Below are 23,285 nucleotides of genomic sequence, written 5' to 3' on the forward strand. Positions count from 1 at the left end.
TTTGTTCTCTTCCAGAAAAAGAACCCCTATTTGGTTTAAAGGTCATATCACATAGCAAAATGTTTACTGATACAATGCCTATGGCAGGAGAAACAAAGGAAAAAATAAACGAATGGGACTACATCAAAATAAAAAGCTCTGCACAGCAAAAGAAACCATCAACAAAATGAAAAGGGAACCCAATGTATGGGAGAACATATTTTCTAATAATATAGCTGATAAGAAGTTAATTTCCAAAATATATAAAGTACTCATACAACTCAACAAAAGGAAGACAAACAATCCAATCAAAAATGGGCAGAGGACCTGAATAGACACTTCTCCAAAGAGGACATACAAATGTCCAAGACACATATGAAAAAATGCTCAATGTCACTAATCATCAGAGGGATGCAAATTAAAACAACAATGATATACCACCTCACACCTGCCAGAATGGCTACCATCAGTAAATCAACAATCAAGTGCTGGCGAGGATGTGGAGAAGAAGGAACCCTAGTACATTGCTGGTGGGAATGCAGCTTGGCACAGCCACTATGGAAAACAGTGGAGTTTCCTCAAAAAATTAAAAATGGAACTGCCATTTGACCCAGTGATTCCCACTTCTGGGAATATATCCTAAGAAGCCAGAAACACCAATCAGAAAGATTATATGCACCCCTATGTTCATAGCAGCTCAATTTACAATAGCTAAGATCTGAAAACAGCCCATCAGTAGATGAGTGGATAAAAAAGCTGTGGTACACTTACACAGTGGAATACTATGCAAACTGTATAAAAGAAGGATCTCTTACCCTTTGAGACGGTATAGAGGGGCTTAGAAAGTATTGTGCTAAGTGAAATAAGCCAAGATAAGTATAACATGGTATTACTTATATGTGGAACCAAATGAACAAAATAAACTGACAAACAAAATAGATCCAAAGACATGGAAGCATTCAACAGACTAAGGATTCTCAGAGGGAAGGTGGGGGAGGGAAGAGATCAACCAAAGAACTTATATGCATACATGCATGACCCATGGACATAGACAATAGTGGGGTGAAGGCCTGGTGAGGGGTCAGGACTGGGGAAGAGGGGTGTCAATGGGGAAAAAAAGGTGACATCTGTAATACTTTCAAAAACAAAGATAATTTTTTTAAACTTAAGAAAACACATATATAAATGTCTTTCCTAACCTCTGCCTCAGTGGCAGATGCAGCATCCCTGCCTACAACAGAGATTAATCACAAAGAGTTTCTTTAATTTTTACTAATGTTCTCCCAGAATGTAGTCATAAAAATAATCTTGACCTGGAAACCAAGTCTTTGATGCTAGGATTGCTTTTCCTGCTAACTATCGAAAAACTTTTCTTCTTCTGAGCTTAGTTCACTCATCTGAAAATCTCGTCTTGAGACTCACTAATGTTAAAGTCTTTCTCTGATTCTAAAATTCTGAATCAGAAAATTAATGTTTTCCTCCACATTTTCATTTTTAAAATTCCCTTCTGACTTCTCAGACTAGAGCTATAGAAAAGTGAGGAGGGCTTCTAGGTCTATTCTTGCCCTCAAATTCAGTCATCAATCTTTTTTTTGAAATATATTTTTTACTGATTTTTTACAGAGAGGAAGAGAGGGATAGAGAGTTAGAAACATGGATGAGAGAGAAACATCGATCAGCTGCCTCCTGCACACCTCCTACTGGGGATGTGCCCGCAACCAAGGTACATGCCCTTGACCTGAATCGAACCTGGGACCTTTCAGTCCGCAGGCCAACGCTCTATCCACTGAGCCAAACCAGTTAGGGCTCAGTCATCAATCTTGCTGTCTGGGCTAGCTTTTACTTTTCTTCCTGCCTCTAATTTCTCAACCTCATTTGTGTTGTCCAAAAAATAGTAACTTATCTCTCTAAGGCTGCAACTACATAGATATACATGTATGTGCGCAAAACACACAGAATTCAGTACTTATTTATTCATTCATAAATTTTAAACAGAAACCAATTAGAGACATTACAACATTACAAAGCCACAAATATATTCTATTGTCTTTCAGTATGAAAAGGACTAAAGGGAAACTTTTAATTTATTTTGAAGGTGTTTTTCATCACCTTGTTAACCTAAATAGAATTCTGATTCTAATACCCTTTTTATATTGAAAATCAGATTATTGAAGATTTCAATATAACACACGTCTTGAATAATCAACTACCCCAAACCTAAAAGTACATTATTCTATTTCAATTAATCAATAATGTGATAAAATTCTCAAAACACACATAGTTTTTAAAAAGCAGGTAGATTTTGTTGTGTTTTTTTTTAGTTTTTATCTTCCATGGTAACTCTGTTGAAATAGCAAATATAAATTATATTTAACTCAAGGATGATAAATCAGCTTCAAATACAGTTTAAGTAAGCCTGGATTTAGTTTTTCTATTACACACTGCTGATTTGCAAAAATAAAGAAATATCACCAATAGGCACATTCTTTTCTATGTTCTGTTTTGTTTATTTTTATGTATAGTATTAAATTATTAATAAACCTTCATAATACAATGAGAACTTAATGAAATAAATCATTTTTGGTAAAAAACTTAGCTATGTATCTATTTCCATAGGATTAAAATAAATTGGTCCAGTCTAACCTAAAGTAAAACATTCCTCTACAGATGTTTCAGCATGAACAAAACTAACACCTTTCCATCACTGAAATTTTCCTCTTCCTTTTCTCTATTTTGGTCCTGATTAATAGTGCTGGCACAGGTACTAAAATCCAAAGCTATTCCTCCTTTGTCTTTCTTCTCATTTCATAATTCTCTGTTAAAAGTATTTAGAAAACTTATCTTTAAATGAGTTAGTCTGTATGTGAAAAGCCTATTGGATTAAAATCTTAAAGTTCAAATATCAAGCAGGCAACGTTTCTAGAAGGTAAATAACTCTTCATAAGAGGTTAGGGGTAAATTTTGGCTAACCAACAACAGGAGTACTACCAACCCCATACAAATCTTGTCTCTTGTTCTCTATAAATATGTCAGAATTAAACCTTTAATGACCCAAAGACACCACTCCAATAATGACCACAAAACAACCAAGACCAAACAGGGTCTACAAAACCACTTCCTTCCGAACTCCAACTACCTTCATCTTTTATCCTTCAAAGGCTTCCAGCTTACCCTGGCTTTTGGTATGATACCCCTGTCAAGCTTGCTTGCTTCCTGTTTTTATCTGTAAATGTGATCTTAATTAGGAGATCAAATCACTTCCACATGGAAGGAATCTGGCTTGCAAACCTCTTCCCAGAGCATGCTACAGTTGATTGCTATGTGTGAGAGTGGCAAAGGAAATGTCTTTCATCTTGCCACAGCTACTTTCACAATTAACTGCCACCCATTTTTCCCTGAATGCTGCTAATTTTGCCACCATGCTGGTCTTCCTTCCCTAAAAGCAAGTGGCAGCAATTTGTTACATATCAGAGCTGTAATAAATGCTTTTACATTTCTTTTTGGGAACAATTTCAAAGACCCTTTATGATATAATGATTTTTCAGAAAATGCACTCAAATTCTCAATCTTACTATACTATGTTACTTAAGCAAATTATTCTAAGTAACTATACTAACAAGTGTGAATCTTCAATATCCAGTAAGAAAAAGAAATAGTGTTTCTACCTATTCCTGGCTGCTCACCCTCATGTTGACTCATGCCCTTAATGTTGAATGTTGTTTTAAGTTTTTTTTCCTTTTGTATGGTTGCTAACTTTTGATGAATATCTTTACAGATAAATCTTTGACTACATTTCTATTTCTTTTTCTTCACAGTGAAAGTTTTAACTGTAGACATTTTAAGGTCTCTTGATATATCTGTAGGTTTCTGACTAAATGCAATGTGACCAAAAGCAAACTTGTCAACATGATCATGTGCATAAACAGCAATTTTGCTGAACATGTTTACTAGTAGTCATTGGTTTTTCTAGACTTGTTAATTTTGCTCACCACAGGCAGTTTTCAACTTAGTATGTGCTCTACAAATTTTCTCTCATATAACTCCCTATTGCTAGCAAGTTAACTCATTCCAACAATTCCCCTGTTGTTGCCCATTTAGATTTTTTCCAATATGTGTTTGCCACAAACATCGAAAGGGTTAATTGCTGGGGAAAAAAGGTAAAAAAAATATCTGAGAATCTGAAAAAGAAAAACAAACAAACAAACAAAACGGGCAAAAAGAAAAAAATAAGGAAAAAGCTTAACCTGAAAATGTTTAAAGGCACCAACTCCATAGTACAAATAGCAATGCTTGAACAACCATTGTCTAGCAGTATTTGTTTTTGAACAAAAATTCGTTTTAGTAAATTGTTATACTGACTTGCTTTCATCCAATTGTTTTTTGTCAAATCCCTTGGTAACTATCTGTAAATAGCACCTATCTCATCAAAATGTTGACCATCTAATATTTTTAATCTTAACTAATTTAAGAAGCAGAAGTTGATATCCCCTTACTCTTTTAATTTGACTATCAGTTTAGGTGACAATACTAATTTTAATTTACCAAATACTATTAAACATTATTAATATAAAACAATATCTAAATATATATAGGGCTTAGTACCTAACAGGTACAATTCTAGGTGCTTCATGTATATTAATTAGGCTACTTGTGTTTCCCTTTTTATAAACGATCTTCTCATTAACCTATTTAAGTTTTTATTAATTATTAATTAGCTCCCTCATTTGAGAAATACTGATAGAGAGCCTGTAGTGTGCTAGTCATTGAATATGTATATTGGTGAATAAAAGATCTGGTCAGACTTTGTGGCGTTTACTTTCTAGTGAGGTAGACAATTAACAAAATAAATATAAAATTATACAGACTGTAAAAGAAATAGAGTACAGAGAGAGAAAATAAAATGGGGAATAGAAAGCCTCAAATGAGAAGAGGTGGGGGTAAGAGGTTTCTGGGCAGAAGAGCACAGCAGGTACAAAGGCCTGGAGGCAATAAAGAGCTTGGAGGAATCAGGAACTGAGTGGAGAACAATATGCAGACACAAAGAAGTTGCGGGAGAGAATGGCATGAGTTCAAAGAATTAGAAAAAACTCACTCAGGTGTAAGTCAGAGTAAGGTATTTAGGATTTCTTTAAAGTTCAATGATAACATGTTGACCCAAATTTATCTTAAAGAGATGTCTTGAGCTACTACTATGTGGAGAACTGGAAAGGAGTAAAAAATAGGAGAGGAGCCCCCTGAAGAGACTGTTGCAGTGAGCCTGGCCAGGGTTAGACAGGGAGAGAGATAAATTTAAAATCTATTTTGGAAATAGAGTTTTACTAATAGACTGGATGTGGGTCAGGGTGGAGAAGGACTAAGGATGACCACCATGTTTTAAATTTGAGCAACAAGTGATGGTGCCATTCATTCATTAAAATGGAGAACACCAAAAGGAAAACAAGTTTTCATTTGTTTGTTGTCAAGACAGGTGGGGGTAGGGAAAAACAAGACTTCAACTTTTGCTTTGTAAAATTTGACATGCCTGGGGATCATGCAAATGGAGATGTCAAGCAGAGAGAGTACACAGAGCTCAGAGGTTAGACTTGTCCTGTGAATATAAATGTGGGAGTTACAAGACTATAAATAGCATATAAATCCATGGAATGACACTGCTGGTGGGAATGCAAACTGGTGCAGCCACTATGGAAAATAGTATGGAGTTTCCTCAAAAAAAAAAAAATGGAGCTGCCATTTGACCCAGTGATCCCACTTCTAGGAATATAGCCTAAGAAACCCGAAACACCAATCAGAAAGGATATATACACCCCTATGTTCATAGCAGCACAATTTACAATAGCTAAGATCTGGAAACAGCCCAAGTGCCCATCAGTAGATGAGTGGATAACAAAGCTGTGGTACATTTACAACATGGGATACTATGCAGCTATAAATCCATGAAATGGATAAGGTCACCTAGGGAGATGATGTTCAATGACAGAGAAGTAGACTCAGGACTGAGATCCAGGGAACTTGAGCATTTTAGGGGTCTGGTAGAGGGAAAGGTACCTACGTGAGAAAAGAAACTGAGGAGTAAGGAGCATCCAGAGACACAAGAATGCATTATCTCAGAGGCCAAAGTGAAGAGGAGGAAGCATTCAACCCATGGAAAGGAAGATTTAACTTTAGGGCGATAAAAAAGACCTCTGGGTTTGGCCACATGGAAGTGAGTGGTGACTCAGTGCACTGATGAGGGTGGAGATCAGGTTGAGAGTATTGGGGAAGTGGGGAAGTGGAGATATGTGCAGACAAATCATCTGTGAAGTATGACTCTATGAGGGAGTAGAGAATCTGGGGGTTGTGGGGTCAATGGGTTGGGAGCTTCTCTTACCAATTTATATGAGACTAGAAGCCCGGTGCACGAAATTCGTGCATGGCGGGGGGTTGTCCCTCAGCCCAGCCTGTACCCTCTCCAATCTGGGACTCCTGGAGGGATGTCCGACTGCCCGTTTAGGCCCGATTCTGGTGGGATCGGGCCTAAACGGGCAGTCGGACATCCATCTCACAATCCAGGACTGCTGGCTCCCAACTGCTTGCCTGCCTGCCTTCCAGATTGCCCCTAACCGCTTCTGCCTGCCAGCCTGATCACCCCCTAACCACTCCGCTGCCAGCCTGGTTGATGCTTAACTGCTCCCCTGCCAGCCTGTTTGCCCCCAACTTCCCTCCTCTGCCAGCCTGGTCACCCCTAACTGCCCTCTCCTGCAGGGTTGATCACCTCCAACTGCCCTCCCTTGCAAGCCTGGTCCCTCTCAACTGCCCTCCCTTGCAGGCCGGGTGCCTCCCAACTGCCCTCCCCTGCTGGCCATCTTGTAGTGGCCATCTTGTGTCCACATGGGGGCAGGATCTTTGACCACATGGGGGCAGCTATATGGTGTGTTGCAGTGATGGTCAATCTGCATAGTACTCTTTTATTAGATAAGATAGAGGCCTGGTGCATGGGTGGGGGCCAGCTGGTTTGCCCTGAAGGGTGTCCCGGATCAGGTGGGGGTTCCCTTGGGGCGTGGGGCGGCCTGAGCAAGGGGCCTGTGGTGGTTTGCAGGCCGGCCAAGCCCCCTGGCAACCCAAGCGGAGGCCCTGGTATCTGGGATTTATTTTCCTTCTACAATTGAAACTTTGTAGCCTGGAGCGGAGCCAAGCCTGCTGCTCCCTCCGGGGCGGGGCGGCAGCCATTTCTGTGGCAGTTAATTCACCTTCTACAATTGAAACTTTGTAGCCTTAAGCGGGTGAGCCCGGCCAGGGTGTGCAGAAAGCTTTGCTTCCTCTGTTGCCGCCAGCAACCCTGGCCTGCTCTCTCAAGCTCCATTCTGCCGCCATTTGATTCAATTTGTTTACCTTCTATAATTGAAACTTTGTAGCTTGAGTGGAGGCTTAGGCCTGCAATGGCTATGGAAAGCTTGGCTTGCTCTGTTACCTGGGAAACCTTGCTCTCTGTGGCTGTAGCCATCTTGGATTGGGGTTAATTTGCATACTCGCCCCGATTGGCTGGTGGGCGTGGCTTGGCTGGTGGGCGTGGCTTATGTAGCGGAGTGATGGTTAATTTGCATATTACCATTTTATTAGAGAGGATGTGTTTTAAATAAAGTAAGGTTATTAGTTTTTAATAATATCTGTTATAAAAATCTCCCAGTTTGTTCTTGGCCTTTAATCGCATTGATGGCAGTTCTAATATGGGACAGATCTATCAATCTTTTCTTTTCAATGCTTTTAAACTTAGAAAGTCTTTCTCCATCAAAGATGAAATTAAATATTTGCCTATATTTTTCTAGTTCAACATTTTAAGCAGTTTATTATTTGACCTATGCCATATCTATATTACTATTAGGTGTGAGATCATGAGCTAAACTGGTTTCTTTTTATAAATGGTTAACCAGTTGTCCCAGTTGTCCCAGTTAATGGTTAACCAGTTGTCCCAGTTAACTGCTGATAATATTCTTTATCGTTATTAAGTTTGCATATACACTTGGGTCTATTTCAGGTAGGTTCTGTTCCTATCAACCACAAGGAAAAGCCTCAATGGAGAAAACGTCCCTAACTAGTTCAGGAACCCCCAACTAACAGAAGAAGATGTATGCCATCAGGAATTCTTGTCATCATCTAGTACTTCTCCCACAGGGCTTCCCAATCTCGTTGTCTTCTTCCATCACTTTCCCACTCTTAGTCTGCTGGGCTTTGCTCTAGGGAAAAAAACCAAACACAGAACATTTTCTCTACCACTTATACCTTTACACACTCAGGAAACTCACTACCACACCTCTTTGGCCCCTGTGTGAAGAACCATACCTTCCTCTTTTTCCTGGAGATCTTAAGGCTTTGAGGAAGTGAAAAGTTGATTTACCACATTATTTACATCAAATTTGCAACTCTCATTGTTTAAAATAGGCTGATGGTCTTCAACAAAATGATGTCTTCTGTCCACCATCCAAAGCACTCTGATTTCTGAATTCTTGGTTATTTTAAAGAATTCTGATAAGGAGTGGGAGAGATTAGTTTCCGTCCCCAGTGCCAAAGGTATCGTGGGAAGGATTAAAACCCTGTAATCATATTTTGACATATACATGAAGTGCTACATAAAGAGAAAACAAGAAACTCTTAGGCAAAATGCCAATGGCTCTGTATAGGGTGAGAGTTAGAGAGGGCCAGACAACATTTTTAACTTTTGTGAACAATAATGATTGTGAAAAATCTTGAGCATCAAACTGTGCAGCTAAACAAGAATTTTGGACATAGCCAAAGTATCCTGCAGTCTATTCTCTACAGCATCCTTTTCAAGTAGCACTTTAAGCAACGGTAATACTCTCATCCCTCTCCTCTCACCTTTTGTTTTTTAGGGGAGTAGTAGTGAGGGTAGGAAAGCTAAAGGGGAAGAGGATTTCACAGTCCTGAAATTTAACCACAGACATGTAAATTGTGAAACTGGACTTGGATTTCTTCACCCTTTGAGTCAGCATTCTTGAACAAAATTGGCTTACAAATGTTCTAATTTTTTGAAAATTGAAAACAGAGAGCATATGCTCATCTCTTACATGACTAATCCATCTATAATCCTACAAAGGCAACAGTACAATAAAACCACAAATGATCCCCGAATATGACAACAGGGAGCCTTCCTATCCCTTATCACCCAGCATGGGTAAGGTATTCCAAGGTGAGTCAGCAAATCTATTAACCAATGCTAGAATATTCTTCACCAGGCTTTATAACATTTTTAATTTCTATTAGTTACATTTGGTATTTACTAAGATATTTTTTATGAGTTCTTGCAAGAAAGTGCATCAAGATGAGAAACTATTTGGCAAAGTTAAGATTTGATAGAGCTCTGGGGACTGATAACTTTATGTAGATATGATTAAGGGGGAATTTATTATGACACAGGGCTTCTCCTATGTAATCATTTGCATGACATTGTGATATGGTCAGAGGTGTGTGCTTTTACAGACATGAAGGTACCCTTTTGACATAGAGAGAGAGGTTCATTCAGAAACTTCCTTCAATGAAAATGAACTATGGTATTCCCAAACTAAATGGTGTGATAAGGCAAGGGTACTATGCAAATTAAATGGGAAAAAATTAAAAACCTGAGAGTGGGTCTAGGTTCCTTCTACAATGAGCTGTCTGACCTTGGGGAATACTTTTTTGCTTAGCTGGGTTGCAGCGTCCTCATCTGCAAACTGTTGGAATTGGAGAGCTGACCTCTCATGTCTATTGCTGCCAGGCATTCTGATTCCAATAGAAGTTCCAGAAGAAAAAGGAAGAGTAGTTCTTGTTCAGCTCTGAACAACATCTCATACTATTAATTCTAGACTCATGCTGCTCTAAGGACTTCGTTCAGATATTAATAACCTGCCCATTACAGCAATGGAAGAAGTTAATGAACGGAATGTTTCTGTCCAGCTAAATCTTCTGACGGGCTGGAGACCTATGGAAGGGTCAGTACCAGCCTCTCAGCTGGAACAGAGAATGGTTCGGGAATTCCTGGGCAAGCCAGAAGTGGTCAGCTCCTGAGCAAAATTACAGATGGGTCAATAATGTCCTCTGAACCCTGTCTATCTCTCCTCTCAGGCCCTCTCTGTCTTTTAAGTTTATGTGGATAAAAACCTGCTCTTAGCAGGAAATATGATTTATATTGAGCTGTGCCAAGCTGGTAATGACCTATATGAGCTTGTGTTTAAGAGCACAAACTGTGCAGCGGCCATCTCATTAGAATGCCTCAGTTCCCTCCAACATTAGGTTGAGAAATCAATTGGACACATTTTATGTGCCTCCTCAGAGTCTCTCAGCTTCACTTTCCTAAGTTCTTGGCCACTTATGGAGACCCCTGGGTTCCATCACTGTTGTCATCCCTAGCAGCCTTGGCCTCTTCCTGACTGCCAAATTCAGAATGGCATTGATTGCCCACTGTGGTGGGAGATACAGCAGCTCCAGAGCTCCTGGGCTTGACCTGATACCCGTGGTCAGCAAACTGCGGCTCGCGAGCCACATGCGGCTCTTTGGCCCCTTGAGTGTGGCTCTTCCACAAAATACCACAGCCTGGGCGAGTCTATTTTGAAGAAGTGGCGTTAGAAGAAGTTTAAGTTTAAAAAATGTGGCTCTCAAAAGAAATTTCAATCGTTGTACTGTTGATATTTGGCTCTGTTGACAAAAGAGTTTGCCGACCACTGTGATAGACCTACTGATGCTCTGTATCCACACCCAGACTGGAATGAAGATCCAAGCCACAGGATGTGGGATGTGGCCTCCTCAGAGGCTGCCTCAAGGGGCTAGGTATCACAACTCAGAAGGGCACAAAATTAGCTCCCAGGAGGCACACTTTGCCCAAAAAAGAATGGAAGATGTGAGATGACAGAAAAATTCTTCCTCTTTCTTTCTCCATTAGGAAGTCTTTAGGTCCAGTTTTCTGAACAGGTATTCTGCACCAGCAAAGCAAGTATCTGCCTCACTTCCCTTCTCCCTCACTCTCACTGCCCTGGGATTGTACATAAGACCTGTTTTCCAGAGAACCCATATTAAATAAGGAATAAAAGAATGAATACATGTCAAACACTCAGGACATCACTGCTCCATATAGTTATCACTAGCCATATGAGACTACTGAGCACATGAAATGTGGCCAGTGTGAACTGAGATGTATTTTAAGTGTAAACTGGATTTCAAAACTTTGGTACAAAAATACAAAATATCTCATTATATACTGATATATGTTGAAATGGTATTTTGAATAATTGGGTTAAAGCATATTGTTAGAATTAATTTCTTTTTACTTTTTTAATGTGTCGACTGAAAATTTTAAATTACATATTGGTCCCATAATATTTTCATTGGACAGCTCTGGGCTTAGAACTTAGTAACCTGTGAGCCCACAAGAGATATTAGCCATTTTCATTTCCCTTCCTAAGAAGTTCTAGAGATTTGCTATCAGTAAAGACTAATAATAAAAGGGAATGTGGGAACAGAAAGGGAGACAGATAGGAAAAAGGAAATATTTGTTAAGTACCCTATATGTCCGTAGGCACATTATATAACATACAAATAACTCAAACACTATTCGTTATTATCCCTATTGAGCAGATAAATAAAGGCTCAAAAATTATTTTCCTAAGATCGCAGAGGTATTAAACAACAGAGCTAAAATTTGGACCCAGGTCTGGTCTACTTGACTCCACAGTACATGTAATATTCAATCTATCATACTGTCAAAGGATTGACTCTCTGATGGTACAGTTTTGATAATGTAATAGATTTTTCAGCTTGTGTTAGGGCTTCCTTTACCTGTCCAGAGGAGCAGAATTCTTAATTAAGCTTCAAGTAATAAGAATTATATCTGACACCAAATTTTCTCACTACATTTTAGTGTGAGTTTGACCCAATTGTTTAAAAGCTACATGATCCCAAGAACTTGTGCTGCAGTCAAAATAAAGTAGTGTTTACAGCTATCAACAGCATAGCTTTATACAATATATATGCCAATACAGTTCTTTAAAATACTGACATCTATCTCATGTATATCCACAAGGGCTCAGCTTTTAATGCAACATGCAAGAGCCACTGAAGCTCCCTAAAGCTGTCTTGTATATTTCACTGTGGCTAGAGAACATGTATGTAATGTGTTCCTGTGGAAAGACTTATTATATCCAAAAAGTATAAGCCTTGACAGCCAAAGAAGTGATTACACTGATATGCAAAGTGGTCACTCATCTTTATTGAAGGTGACACCTTGTTCGTTGTTTTTTTTTTATAGCTTTCATTATCCTCTTAGTCAAAATTTCCTTGCTAATTTTCAATCCCAATTACTAGAGCCAATGATGTATGAATGGCACAGATGTAACTTCTGGTTTAAAAGTGCACCTATCCCTTCATTTACTGGCAAAGTAGGGCTTGTCAACACCATTGGAATGTACTTCCTAGGTGATTAGGTCAGCAGGGACATCTTGAAGGAATAAGAACATCTGGCACCCTTTGTACACACCAAGAATGGTATTTCTGGGATGAGTGGGCTGCCCTGGGCAAGAGCAAGCTTTTGTACAGCTGATCTGATCAGATGCTGACCACTGTTTATTTTAGCATTCCTAACTGCAAATGAAGTGCCAACTATGGCTGCCTACCACAGGAAACGTCTTTGAAGTGCTGGGTGCATTTCTTTGTTGTCCTCTGACTTACAGCAAGGCTAACAGACCTAATTGTGCCTATTCTCAACACTGAATCAGAACCAAGTTTTGCACTTGTCTGTGGAATGATACCAATCATCTGCTTGGGCTACTTGGTCTGTGTTAGGCAGGTCCTATACAATGAATTGCTTTGTAAAATTCAAGATGAGACAGGACTGCACACAGCACCCCTCCCTACCCTACCCACAAACCATGCTATGGAAAACCCTGGGAGAGAGAGATGCAGGACTATACATACAACCAAAGTCAGCCTTAGGCAAAATCCAGGAATAGACAAACTTGGATCTTGGATTTCCCTCCAGCCCAATATTTTGCATCATTTCCCTTTTCCTTGTCACAACCCCACCAAGTCTGGTTGCCTATGCAGCACCCCGTCCCATCACAATCCCCACACACTTATTGCACTCCTACTATCCAAGCCACTCGGGGGGGGGGGGTCCCTTAGCCCGGCCTGCGCCCTTTTGCAGCCCAGGAGCCCTGGGGGATATCTGACTGAGAGGCTCCTGCCACTGCCTCGTGCTCGCCAGCCATCATCCTGGCTTCTGGCTGAGTGGCGTTCCCCCTGTGGGAGTGCATTGACCACCAGGGGGCAGCTCCTGCATTGAGCATCTGCCCCTTGGTGGTCAGTGCATATCATAGCAACTGGTCGTTCCACTGTTCGGTCAATTTGCATATTATCCTTTTATTATATAGGATTATTATATAGGATTGTAAGACATGACTTCTGCCCCTCTTTTCTTTCCCTCCCTCCATCCACACAAGCAAAATCAATTCTCCCTCCTCCAGATTACCATGCAAGTTTTACATACTGCTATTTTAGCATTTCTTGTATCACATTATACTGCTGATGTTTACCAGTTTCTCTCCCCTGCTAGACTGTGATCTTATTTGATGACAATGGTTGTATCTCATTCATATATCTCTAGGGTACTGCATGATGTGCACACAGCAGGTGCCTAATGACTGAATGAACAGAGCTCACAGAGATATGGGGACACATCAATTAAATAACTGCCACTCCAAAAACCTCATGTGTGGTTGACAGATGGCTGTGTGGATCTAGGGCAGCTAAGAAGGCTTCACTGAAGAGAGGGGACGTACGTTGGACTTTGGTGAATAGTGGCAAGGAGAAGGAGATGGTGAAATCAACTCCACATTTCTACTTTGCACTTGATAAATATCCCTTCCCCTCAAATGCTCTGTTTCCCCTTTGCTCTATGTCAAAGGGAGCCCAGAAGGCTCTCTGCCTTATGCTGGAATTCTCTCCCTATATTCGCCCATTAAAATACATTTATTTAATATCTCAAAAAGGAATTTCAGCCAGAATCCATTGGGTGATTTTGACTCTCTTAGGTGGGACTTTTTTTAGCCTTTTGCACTCGGATGTTGAGTGTGACTTGACACGGTTAGCATCGGTAGCAGCTCATATGTCGAATTGTATTGAATGTATCAATAATTTGAAATATGAAAAATCCAAATAAATAAGTTTGTATGAAAATAAACTCCAGTTTTTTATTCTAGTGCCGTGCTTTGTAAAATCTGGGGTATTTAAAAAATTAAATCCCGAGTAGAATAAAGGAATCGAGAAAAAAGCAAGCGACTGCAAAGGGTTAGAATTCCTCATAACATCTAATTAAACATGGACCAAAAAAGAAAAATCAATGTAAATAAAAACCAGAAGAAAATGAAATTGTTATCAGAAACATAAAATTGCATTGTTTAAAATCTTGGATTCCTAAAATGATCAAACATACTAGTTCTCTGGAAACTACCTTATAGAGACAATGGACATCTATTTTTTTAAACGTCCATTCAATGTTAAATGTAACAGTATTTTTCTTAGCTCTTTTCTTTTGCATTTGTACCTATTTTTCTTACACTGAAAATTTTGATTCCTAAAAATATAACAAATTTACTCATTTGTTTGATTTTAAAACTGTTTGAAAATTGTAATGCTGCCCTGGTTGGTTTTGTTCAGTGGTTAGAGCATTGGCCCTCACACTGAAGGGTCTCAGGTTTGATCCCCAGTCAAGGGCACGTACCTGGGTTGCCCCTGGATGGGGAAAGTGCGGGAGGCAACATCAATGCCTCTCTCTCTCTCTCTCTCTCTCTCTCTCTCTCTCTCTCTCTCTCTCTTCCCTCCCTTCCACTCTCTCAAAAAAATCCATGGAAAAATATCCTCAAGTGGCCCTATCCCGGTTTGGCTCAGTGAATAGAGCATCAGACTGTGGATTGAAGGGTCCTGGGTTTGATTCCAGTCAAGGGCAGGTACATGGTTGCAGGTTCCTCCTTGGCCTGGGCCCTGGTCAGAGCTTATGCAGGAAGCAATCAATCAATGAGTTTCTCTCACATCAATGTTTCACTCTGTCTTTTCCTCTCTCCCTAAAAATCAGTGAAAAAATATCCTCAGGTGAGGAATATATATCCTATATAATAAAAGGGTAATATGCAAATTGACCCTAATGGCAGAATGACCACTGGACCAGTCACTATGAGGTGCACTGACCACCTCTTGGTCCCTTTCCCCAACCAACAGGCTCCGATCGTCTGAAGGCCACCCATGGTGGGGGCAGGGCCAGTGAGCGGGTGGAAACAGCTGACCTCTCGGTCCCTACCCCCAACTGTCAGGCACCGATCACCCAATGGCAAACGGGGATACAGGGGTGGGTGGCGGCAGGGGCAGGGCCGGCTGTGGGAAGGTGGGGAAGATGTCCCTGATCGCAGGCCAGGCCTAGGGACCATACAGTGCATGTATTTCGTGTGCTGGACCTCTAGTGTGTGTGTGTATATATAGAGGCCTGATGCATGAAATTCGTGCAAGAGTAGGGATTCCTTCCCCCAGCTACCGTCAACAGCTTCCCTCTGGCACCCAGGACCCGGACTTCCCTCGCAGCCCCGGCTTCGTCCGGAAGGATGTCTCGAAGGATGTCCTGTCTAATTAGCACATTATGCTTTTAATATATATACACATACACACACACACACACACACACACACACACACACACACACACTCAAGTGAGGATCAAGAAACAAAAAAATAAAATTGTAATGCCAATATGAACAATAACAATAAACTAACAAACAGCTGTCAGAGGGGAGGGGGGTTGTGGGGTTGGGTGAAAAAGGTGAAAGGATTAAGCAAAAACAAACAAACTCATAGACACAGACAACAGCATGGTGATTACCAGAGGCAAAGGGGGTGGGGGGAGGTAGAAGAGGGTAAAGAGGGCTAAATGGTGACGGAAGGAGACTTGACTTTGGGGTGGTGAACACACAATACAGTATACAGATGATGTACTATAGAACTGTGCCCCTGAAACCTATATCATTTTAATAACCAATGTCACCCCAATAAATTCAATTTTAAAAAAAAACACTATGAAGTTCAAAAGTTTGTGCTGTTCTTTTTGTCTTTAGTATATTTCCCACTAAAAATGTACACTCAGAGATCTATGTTTAAAAGCCCTTAAAATAAATATTTTCTCTGTGTGGTAATGTTGTTGATATATTTACACAAATGTTAGGTTCTTCATTTGTTTCCACTTGTTTTTCATTTTAATTTTTTCTGTTCTGATTTAACTTGATTTTTAAATATGTGTTTACATTTTTCAAATTAAAAAGAAAAGACGTACTGAGAGAAGTCTCAGGTCCATCATTACCCAACCCCTCAGCCCAAAGGGAATGTTTTTAGAATCTCCAGTTTTTAAGTCTATCACAGAGCACTCTGATTTATAAATAAAATAAATTAACAGAGAGGTCTTTGGAAGGGAGAACTCCTTTCTGAGCAAGGGTTGTTTTCCCTCTGCGAGCTCTGGGGGACAGCTGGAGCCTATTATCACAAGCTCCCTGTCACAAACCCACTGCCTCCAACGCAATCTCTGCCATTAGGAGAATATCTATCTTTTTTTTTTTAACTAGATCCATGAACTTGCTGGAGTACTTCAAAGGCAAAAAGAGGGGAAAAAAAGTGTGCCTGTGCTACCTGTTTTCCTGATTTAATAGTTTTTAAAATGCTATTTTTGAGAGTTATTCTTTCGAGCTCTCCCCATATCACAAAGTGAACAGAAGCCAACTCGGAAAGGCAGGTGATGGGAAGAGCTGAGAATTTGGGGGCAACTGCAAAGTTAGCAAGGACTATTTAAAATGTGCAACATACATTCAAAGAATCCAAATTTCCCCTGAAATAGAGAAACAGGTACAATGCAAAAATGTTCTACGTTTACTCTCTAGTATTATGACTGTCAAAACCCCACTGCTGCTTGGACATGCTATAAAAGTATTTCCCTGAAAGCTACATAAACTGTAACTTTTAAATCCAAGTAAGGTAGAAGGAATACTGACAAATTGTATATTGGTAATAAGGTGTTTCAAATGAAAGCAAAAGCTGGAAAATGTGGTTTTCTCTCTGGTTTCTCAGCTGTCCAGTTTCTCTCTACTTTCTCAGGTGTTTCTCTCCAGTTCGGGTCTAGGACAGTGTGTGTGTGTGTGTTTCTGCATGTGTGGACGCCAATGGCCTGCCACAGCCCGAAGACTCTATCAGCTATCTGAATCAGAGGGGACAATCACAGACTTGGTTATACATTTCCTACCAACCCACAACCAACACAGGCTGGGAGAGAATTGCCAAAGGGACACAGGGTCTTCCAATGCCTGCTGGAGCTAAACCAGGGTAAAGAACAGATATATCCAGCAGGGATGCATTGAAAGCTGGTTTGTGTCCCCCTACTTGCGATCTAGCATGCCCTGAAAGCCCACAGTAAAGATGCTAAAGCAAGCAAGACGCCTTCCCGTGTACCCCCAAAGAGAACCACGAGCCCCAAATCTCTGCTCCTCATTGTTGCCACTGTTTCAATTTAAGAAACCTGCAGGAAACAGTTTGGGTCTTGAAAAACAGCCTAGTATTCACTTTTCAAGAAAAAAAAATCTATCTGGTTTTTATTTCCCTACTTCCTAATCCCTTAAATAGTTTATTTTATTTTAAAATATAGTTTAGCTTATTTTATTGTTCTCTCAACTCTTTAGTTAGCTCATATTAAGCTTATTACAGTAATTCTTAATCCCTATATAGTCTTATCTTCTTACTACTTTGCCCACATTTCTCTCATTCCAGCATTCCTTTACATTTTAATGATTTCACTTATGGACCCAGAAAATATTTCTTGATTGTCTTGTATGTATCAGGCATTGATTCAGGCCCTGGAGACACCATGGTAACAAGATCTGAGTGAATTACATGAGGCTGTTTTGGAAAATGCATGTTTAAATGTTTGGTTATCATCCAATACATGCATGTACAGTCTGTCCTTCAGAAGGAAGATTCTTTTGTTACATCTGTAGGGCACACGAACACTATACAGTTTTTGAAAAAAAGTATCGTTGTACGTTTTGTACACATATTAACCAATTTAATCCTCCCAATGATCCTCTGGGTCAGTGTAAGCACCTCCATTTTCAGATGAGTACCCTGAGGCCCAGCAGGCGTAAGTGACTTCTTTAACGTTAGTCAGTGGTGGTGTTGGCCTTGACCCAGGCAGTCTGGCTCTGGATTGCTTTTTTCTGACCCCACTGGGGCTGAGGCCTCCTTAAGGTTTTCTTCTGACATAATGGAATTTAAAACAGCAGGAGGCAAGTAGAGGCGTTTGCTGGAAAAAGAATCATGTTCCAGAGAAAACTGGCAGTAAATATTGCTGATTGGCTGCCTGATAAGGATGGAATGGGGTTTGGAGGATTTCATACTCTCATGAAATAAACATGTGATTTTGACCTTCCAGAAGTGACAGAAACTATTCTAAGTATCCCATCTTTATCTCTCTCCCCCCACCCCTTTCAGCCTTCACTTTAGACTGCTCTTCTGGCAGAATCTTGCTCAAAATTGGCTGTGGATTTCCCAAGGGTTGAGACACATACAAACTGAGAAACAGGGACACATCTGTCTTGGGACTAGCAAAAGGACAGCTGAGTTGCTTGCAAAAGCTAAATAGTATCTTGCACAAAACCCCCTAGCCTTTTTTGTGGGTGTAGGGACTGAAGTCCAGAAAGGTTAAATAAGATTTGCCAAAAACCACAGAGATGAACCCTAAAATCTTCTATAGGATCGTAATCAAACTGGTCCTAGTGATGAGTAATCCCCCTGTCTTGAATGTCATGGTCATTACACACATTACAGATAGTGGTCCCCAGACCACAGCTTCAGCATCACCCTGGGAGTGGTTAGAAATGCAGACACTCAGGCCCCACCCTGACCCACTGAATCAGAATCTGCATTTTAACAAGGCACCCAGGTGATCATGAATTTTGAAGTTAGAGAAGTGCTGGAATGGTCACTAATTCCATTTTCTAGATATTTTACTTGTGGGGGTGGGAGTTGCTGTTGACTCTATTTTACTTATAAGCACATCAATCTCTTGAAAAGGTATATTCTCAGCCCCACCTGGTAATTTAACCTAATATTATCTTCAGTTTGTTTTATGGTACATCTAGACTTTTAAGATCCAGTCAGTCCTTGGTGAGCATAATTTAAGGTTTCAGATGGAGAAAACTATGTTTTTATGAGACCCAGAAAAAAATGGCCAATAGTCCCCTATCTTTACACTGACTCATGCTGGTGTCTTTTTCTTCAAAGCAAGTTAATTACCTTTGTCAAATCCCAGCAAGTCCCTTTAGCATAATGAGCACGCCTAAATCTCAGCCCAGCTCCTACCCAAGGTAACATGAAGTAATCAAAATAATAATAGTAACAGCTACTACTTATGTGGTGCTGACAATGTGCCTGATGCTGTTTTAGTAGCTTAATGTATAAAAACCTCACTTAATCCTCTCAAGCAACCCTATTTGATGGATGAGAACACAAACACAGAGAGGTTAAGTGGCTTATCCAAAGCCACACAGTTGCTTCACAGCGGGAATTCTAATCCAGGACATCTTTCTCCAGTGTCCATGCTGGTACCCACAACAACACTTTGTTTCTCAAAATTCAAATTAATACTAAACAGGGTTGGAAGAGTTCCTTATTAAAATGCTCTCATAATAAAAACCACCATTGACTTAGGAAAATGTGATTCACTTCAACGATTTTACTCAACAAAAATAAAAATAAAAAAACAACTTAGAGGCCAGCAGCTACTAAGACATTATTTTACAAAGTTAAAACATTACCGTCCGTCTCTAATTCTTGGTTGTGACTGCAAGACTATGCAGTATGCTGCTTGCAAGTGCTTTAAGTGTCCTTGTGCCTGTAATTGGAACCAGCTCTGACATTAAAATGGCATTGTGTTTTCTATAGATGAAAAGCAGTTGTGAATTCGGAGGATTTGTGATATTGTTGGCTTTGCTTGCCTATTAAATCAGTGGTCTCATTTCTCTCTTTAGCTGCAGATAGTTCAACACTGTTTGTAAAGGAAATGTCAAGGACAATTCCACAAAGCCTTGTGCTCTGGTTGAAGTGGAGACGGAGGTATCTCCCGACATGTCCCTAGAACATTAGAGTCCTGGAAACACGGAGTGAGAAGCCCCATAGGAAACAGAGGATGCAGCTTCTCATGTGCATGAATTCAGCTCTCCTTAGGCCTCTCTGACTGACTCCACACACAGCTACGTCCTTTGCCTTATACCAGAAAGACCCCACAGTATCTGAATTGTCCTCTGTGGCACTGAAGGGAAGGAAACTCTCGCCATACCGCTGGGAAGGGCACTGCCCAATGCTTGATGAAACAGAAATGAGTCACAGAAACACAGTGAAGGGTCATTTTCCCAACTGCAAAGTACACATAGAGAGCAGGCAGATACATTTTCTTACTAGGGAGCACAGTTTGATTCTTTTTCCTTCAGTTACTTCTGTTTGCACTGGAAACACAAAGCAAAATAATGCACATGCCCAGGCCTGGCACAGGTAAAGAACTGTGGTTATAGTGTAGGAAATACAAAATCTGTAAGTCCCAACCAAAAATCATGAACATCCTATTGCCCATGAAATGCACCCCACTGAGTGGTTGGCTAGAAGCCACTGCCAAGCCATTGTCCCTGTGAGTGTATCTAAACAAAATTTAAGTTTATATAAATTAGTGTGTAGTTTGAAGTGCTGGCTGCCCACAGGGAGAATGGCAAAGTGGTTCCTAATTTCTTGATGCTCTCAACTCCTATTGGCATGTGTGAAACTGGGTGTCAAGGCCCCTATCAGGTCCCCTGAGATACCATTTCTGTACCCCCCATCCCAAACTCAATGGCCATGAGTAATGACTTGGGTAAGACAGCATGAAAGCCCAGCTGCCTAGCTCTGGGGTGGATCAGGACAACTTGGAGATGGACTGATCCTTGAGTTCCCATCCTCTTTGGGACTTTACCTAAAATGATACCCTTGCTTGGCTCATGCCCTTCCTATCCTGGTTCCTTTTACTGTCCCCCAGTAAAAGGATTTCCTTTAAAATCAGTTACACATGAATTCTCATCTTGGGTTTACTTCTGGGAAACCCTACCTAAGAGACCACTCTATGCAGCTAACTCCCCACCTGGCTGCTACTTCAAACTTGGCCTCCCCAGCAGCAGTTCTCATGTGCAATTGACATAGTACCTAGCATACCCTTTTCCTACCACAAATCTGTCCATAATCTTTAGCCTCAATTGATCTTGCGTGATGAAAATGGTGGGAACCTAAGCTGAAATATTATAGTCTTAGTTGAGGAGAATGTACAGGGTAAAACAAGTATGGAATAAATGTTCAAATTAATTTTAAAATAAGCCTTCAGGGAGTGGAGTTGGTTTTGGCTTTTGTTTGTTTCTTAGTATTGGTGATCTTGTAGTTCCAAAGGGCTATAAAATTGCACAATAAACTAAAGGAAAGATATTAAATCTGCACACATATTAAGATATACCTTAAAAATTGCTTTTTGACCACATTTTTAATATGAACTTGTTTTCTTATAATTTTTCTAACTCTCTGGGTTTGCATGTGGCAAAAAATTCTGGGTCCCCTTAGGTTGCATTTATTCTGACACCTCTGAAGCAAGTCCATCCCATGAACTGTGGCACATGAACTGTGATAAACCCAATGAGAACTGACAATCGGATGGGGCCAGCCTATGTCACTGTGCAACTCAGTTTTCCCAAACACACAGCAGCCTGGCTTACCTTTACTCCCAGGGCTTCTCCAGAGATGACAGCAACTGTCACACCATCCTTACTGGGTTTAGGAATTTCTTTACTTTTCAGCTCCTGGTACTGAGGCTCTACCATCTTCTCTGAGCTCCTCAAATTAACCCATAGTTGTAGGCCATGGGCTGGCTCCTCTGAGCATGGCATCTCGGCGTGAAGAATGCCTCGGCCTGCAGTCATCCACTGCAAATACCAGACCAACAAGAAGGAAATGTAACCCAGACTCGAATAAGTCTGCAGGTGGGACCATTATGACACAGTAACTAAGTGAGGTACCTTACAAGTGCTTCTTTCATAGTTCTGGGTCTTGTGAGGAATAAGAAAACAATGACAACTGCTGGAATATTTTCTAGTTTTCCCAATGTATTCGTGCTTCATATTTGAAATCAAAGCATCAGATCTGAAATTCATACAAATAGAAGGAGTCTCTCTTTCGTATCCTGAGTCTTCAGTTGAGCACAAAGGGATGCAGGCAGACAGTATATTGGGAAGTGCTCTTGGGAGCATCTTAAGAAAAAAAAGCATGACTGGGCAGGGGGAGAAGCCAGTCAGTAATACAGTTACAACAAAGGCCTTAGCCAATCTAACAGGGAGGTCTAAGTTGGATAAACCTTCAGAATTGTCCCAAATTAAGACGAGGTAGCCAGGTTTTTGTATCCCCACATCAGCAGACCAGGGATTGTGTGCCAACCCCCCAGTAGGGAGCACAACCTTGGAAGAGGCAGTTCCTGCTGCAAAGGGCAGTGCCCAGGGTGGGATGCAGCTGTGAGCCATCAGCAGCCAATATTCGCAGCAGCTGGAAAATGGATAAGTGCAAGGGCCTAAAGATACATGTGCAGGCCCCACAGTATCCACTATACCAGTGGTCGGCAAACTGCGGCTCGTGAGCCACATGCGGCTCTTTGGCCCCTTGAGTGTTCTAACGCCACTTCAAAATAGACTCGCCCAGGCCGAAAACCGACTTCTGCGCATGGGCCACGAAGTCTCAATCGCACTGTATGTGCGCACCCGCACGTGGTATTTTGTGGAAGAGCCACACTCCAGGGGCCAAAGAGTCGCATGTGGCTCGCGAGCCGTGGTTTGCCTACCACTGCACTATACCATGGATGGTTGACTTGAGTCTGTTTGCTCAATTCCAGTAATGGAGCCCTCACTACTTGGAGAAAACAGTCATTGTCTCCACTGTTATGCAGATTCTTCAAGCATTCATTTCTTTATTAAGAGCATATTAGGGAAGAAGAATGGAACATGATAGATTTCCTGCCTGTCTTAGCTTGGGTTCTCCCACAGAAGATCCTGAGACAAAGACTTCAGTGCTGGTAGTTTATTTGGAAAGTGATGCAGAAAGCACAAGCAGGGAAGAGCGAGCTAGGCAAGGGAGAAAGCCAAAAAGGGGAGTTAAAGAGCAGGTTACATCTGTGGGTACCTGGAGCTTAACCCCACTGGGATCCACACAGAC

The 23,285-nt window shown here is 40.9% G+C and overlaps 1 protein-coding gene across 1 annotated transcript in view; it reads right to left on the reverse strand.

Moving 5' to 3' along the window:
- The window catches only part of PIR (pirin), an 84,374-nt gene that overhangs the window by 34,706 nt on the left and 26,383 nt on the right, over positions 1 to 23,285 (reverse strand). Inside the window, exon 5 of the mRNA XM_079764745.1 lies at positions 21,803 to 22,009. Within this exon, the coding sequence (XP_079620871.1) occupies positions 21,803 to 22,009 (207 nt within the window). The remainder of the gene's footprint in view (positions 1 to 21,802; positions 22,010 to 23,285) is intronic.

The sequence above is a fragment of the Cnephaeus nilssonii genome (assembly GCF_951640355.1).
Source record: "Cnephaeus nilssonii genome assembly, chromosome: X".
NCBI lineage: Eukaryota > Metazoa > Chordata > Mammalia > Chiroptera > Vespertilionidae > Cnephaeus > Cnephaeus nilssonii.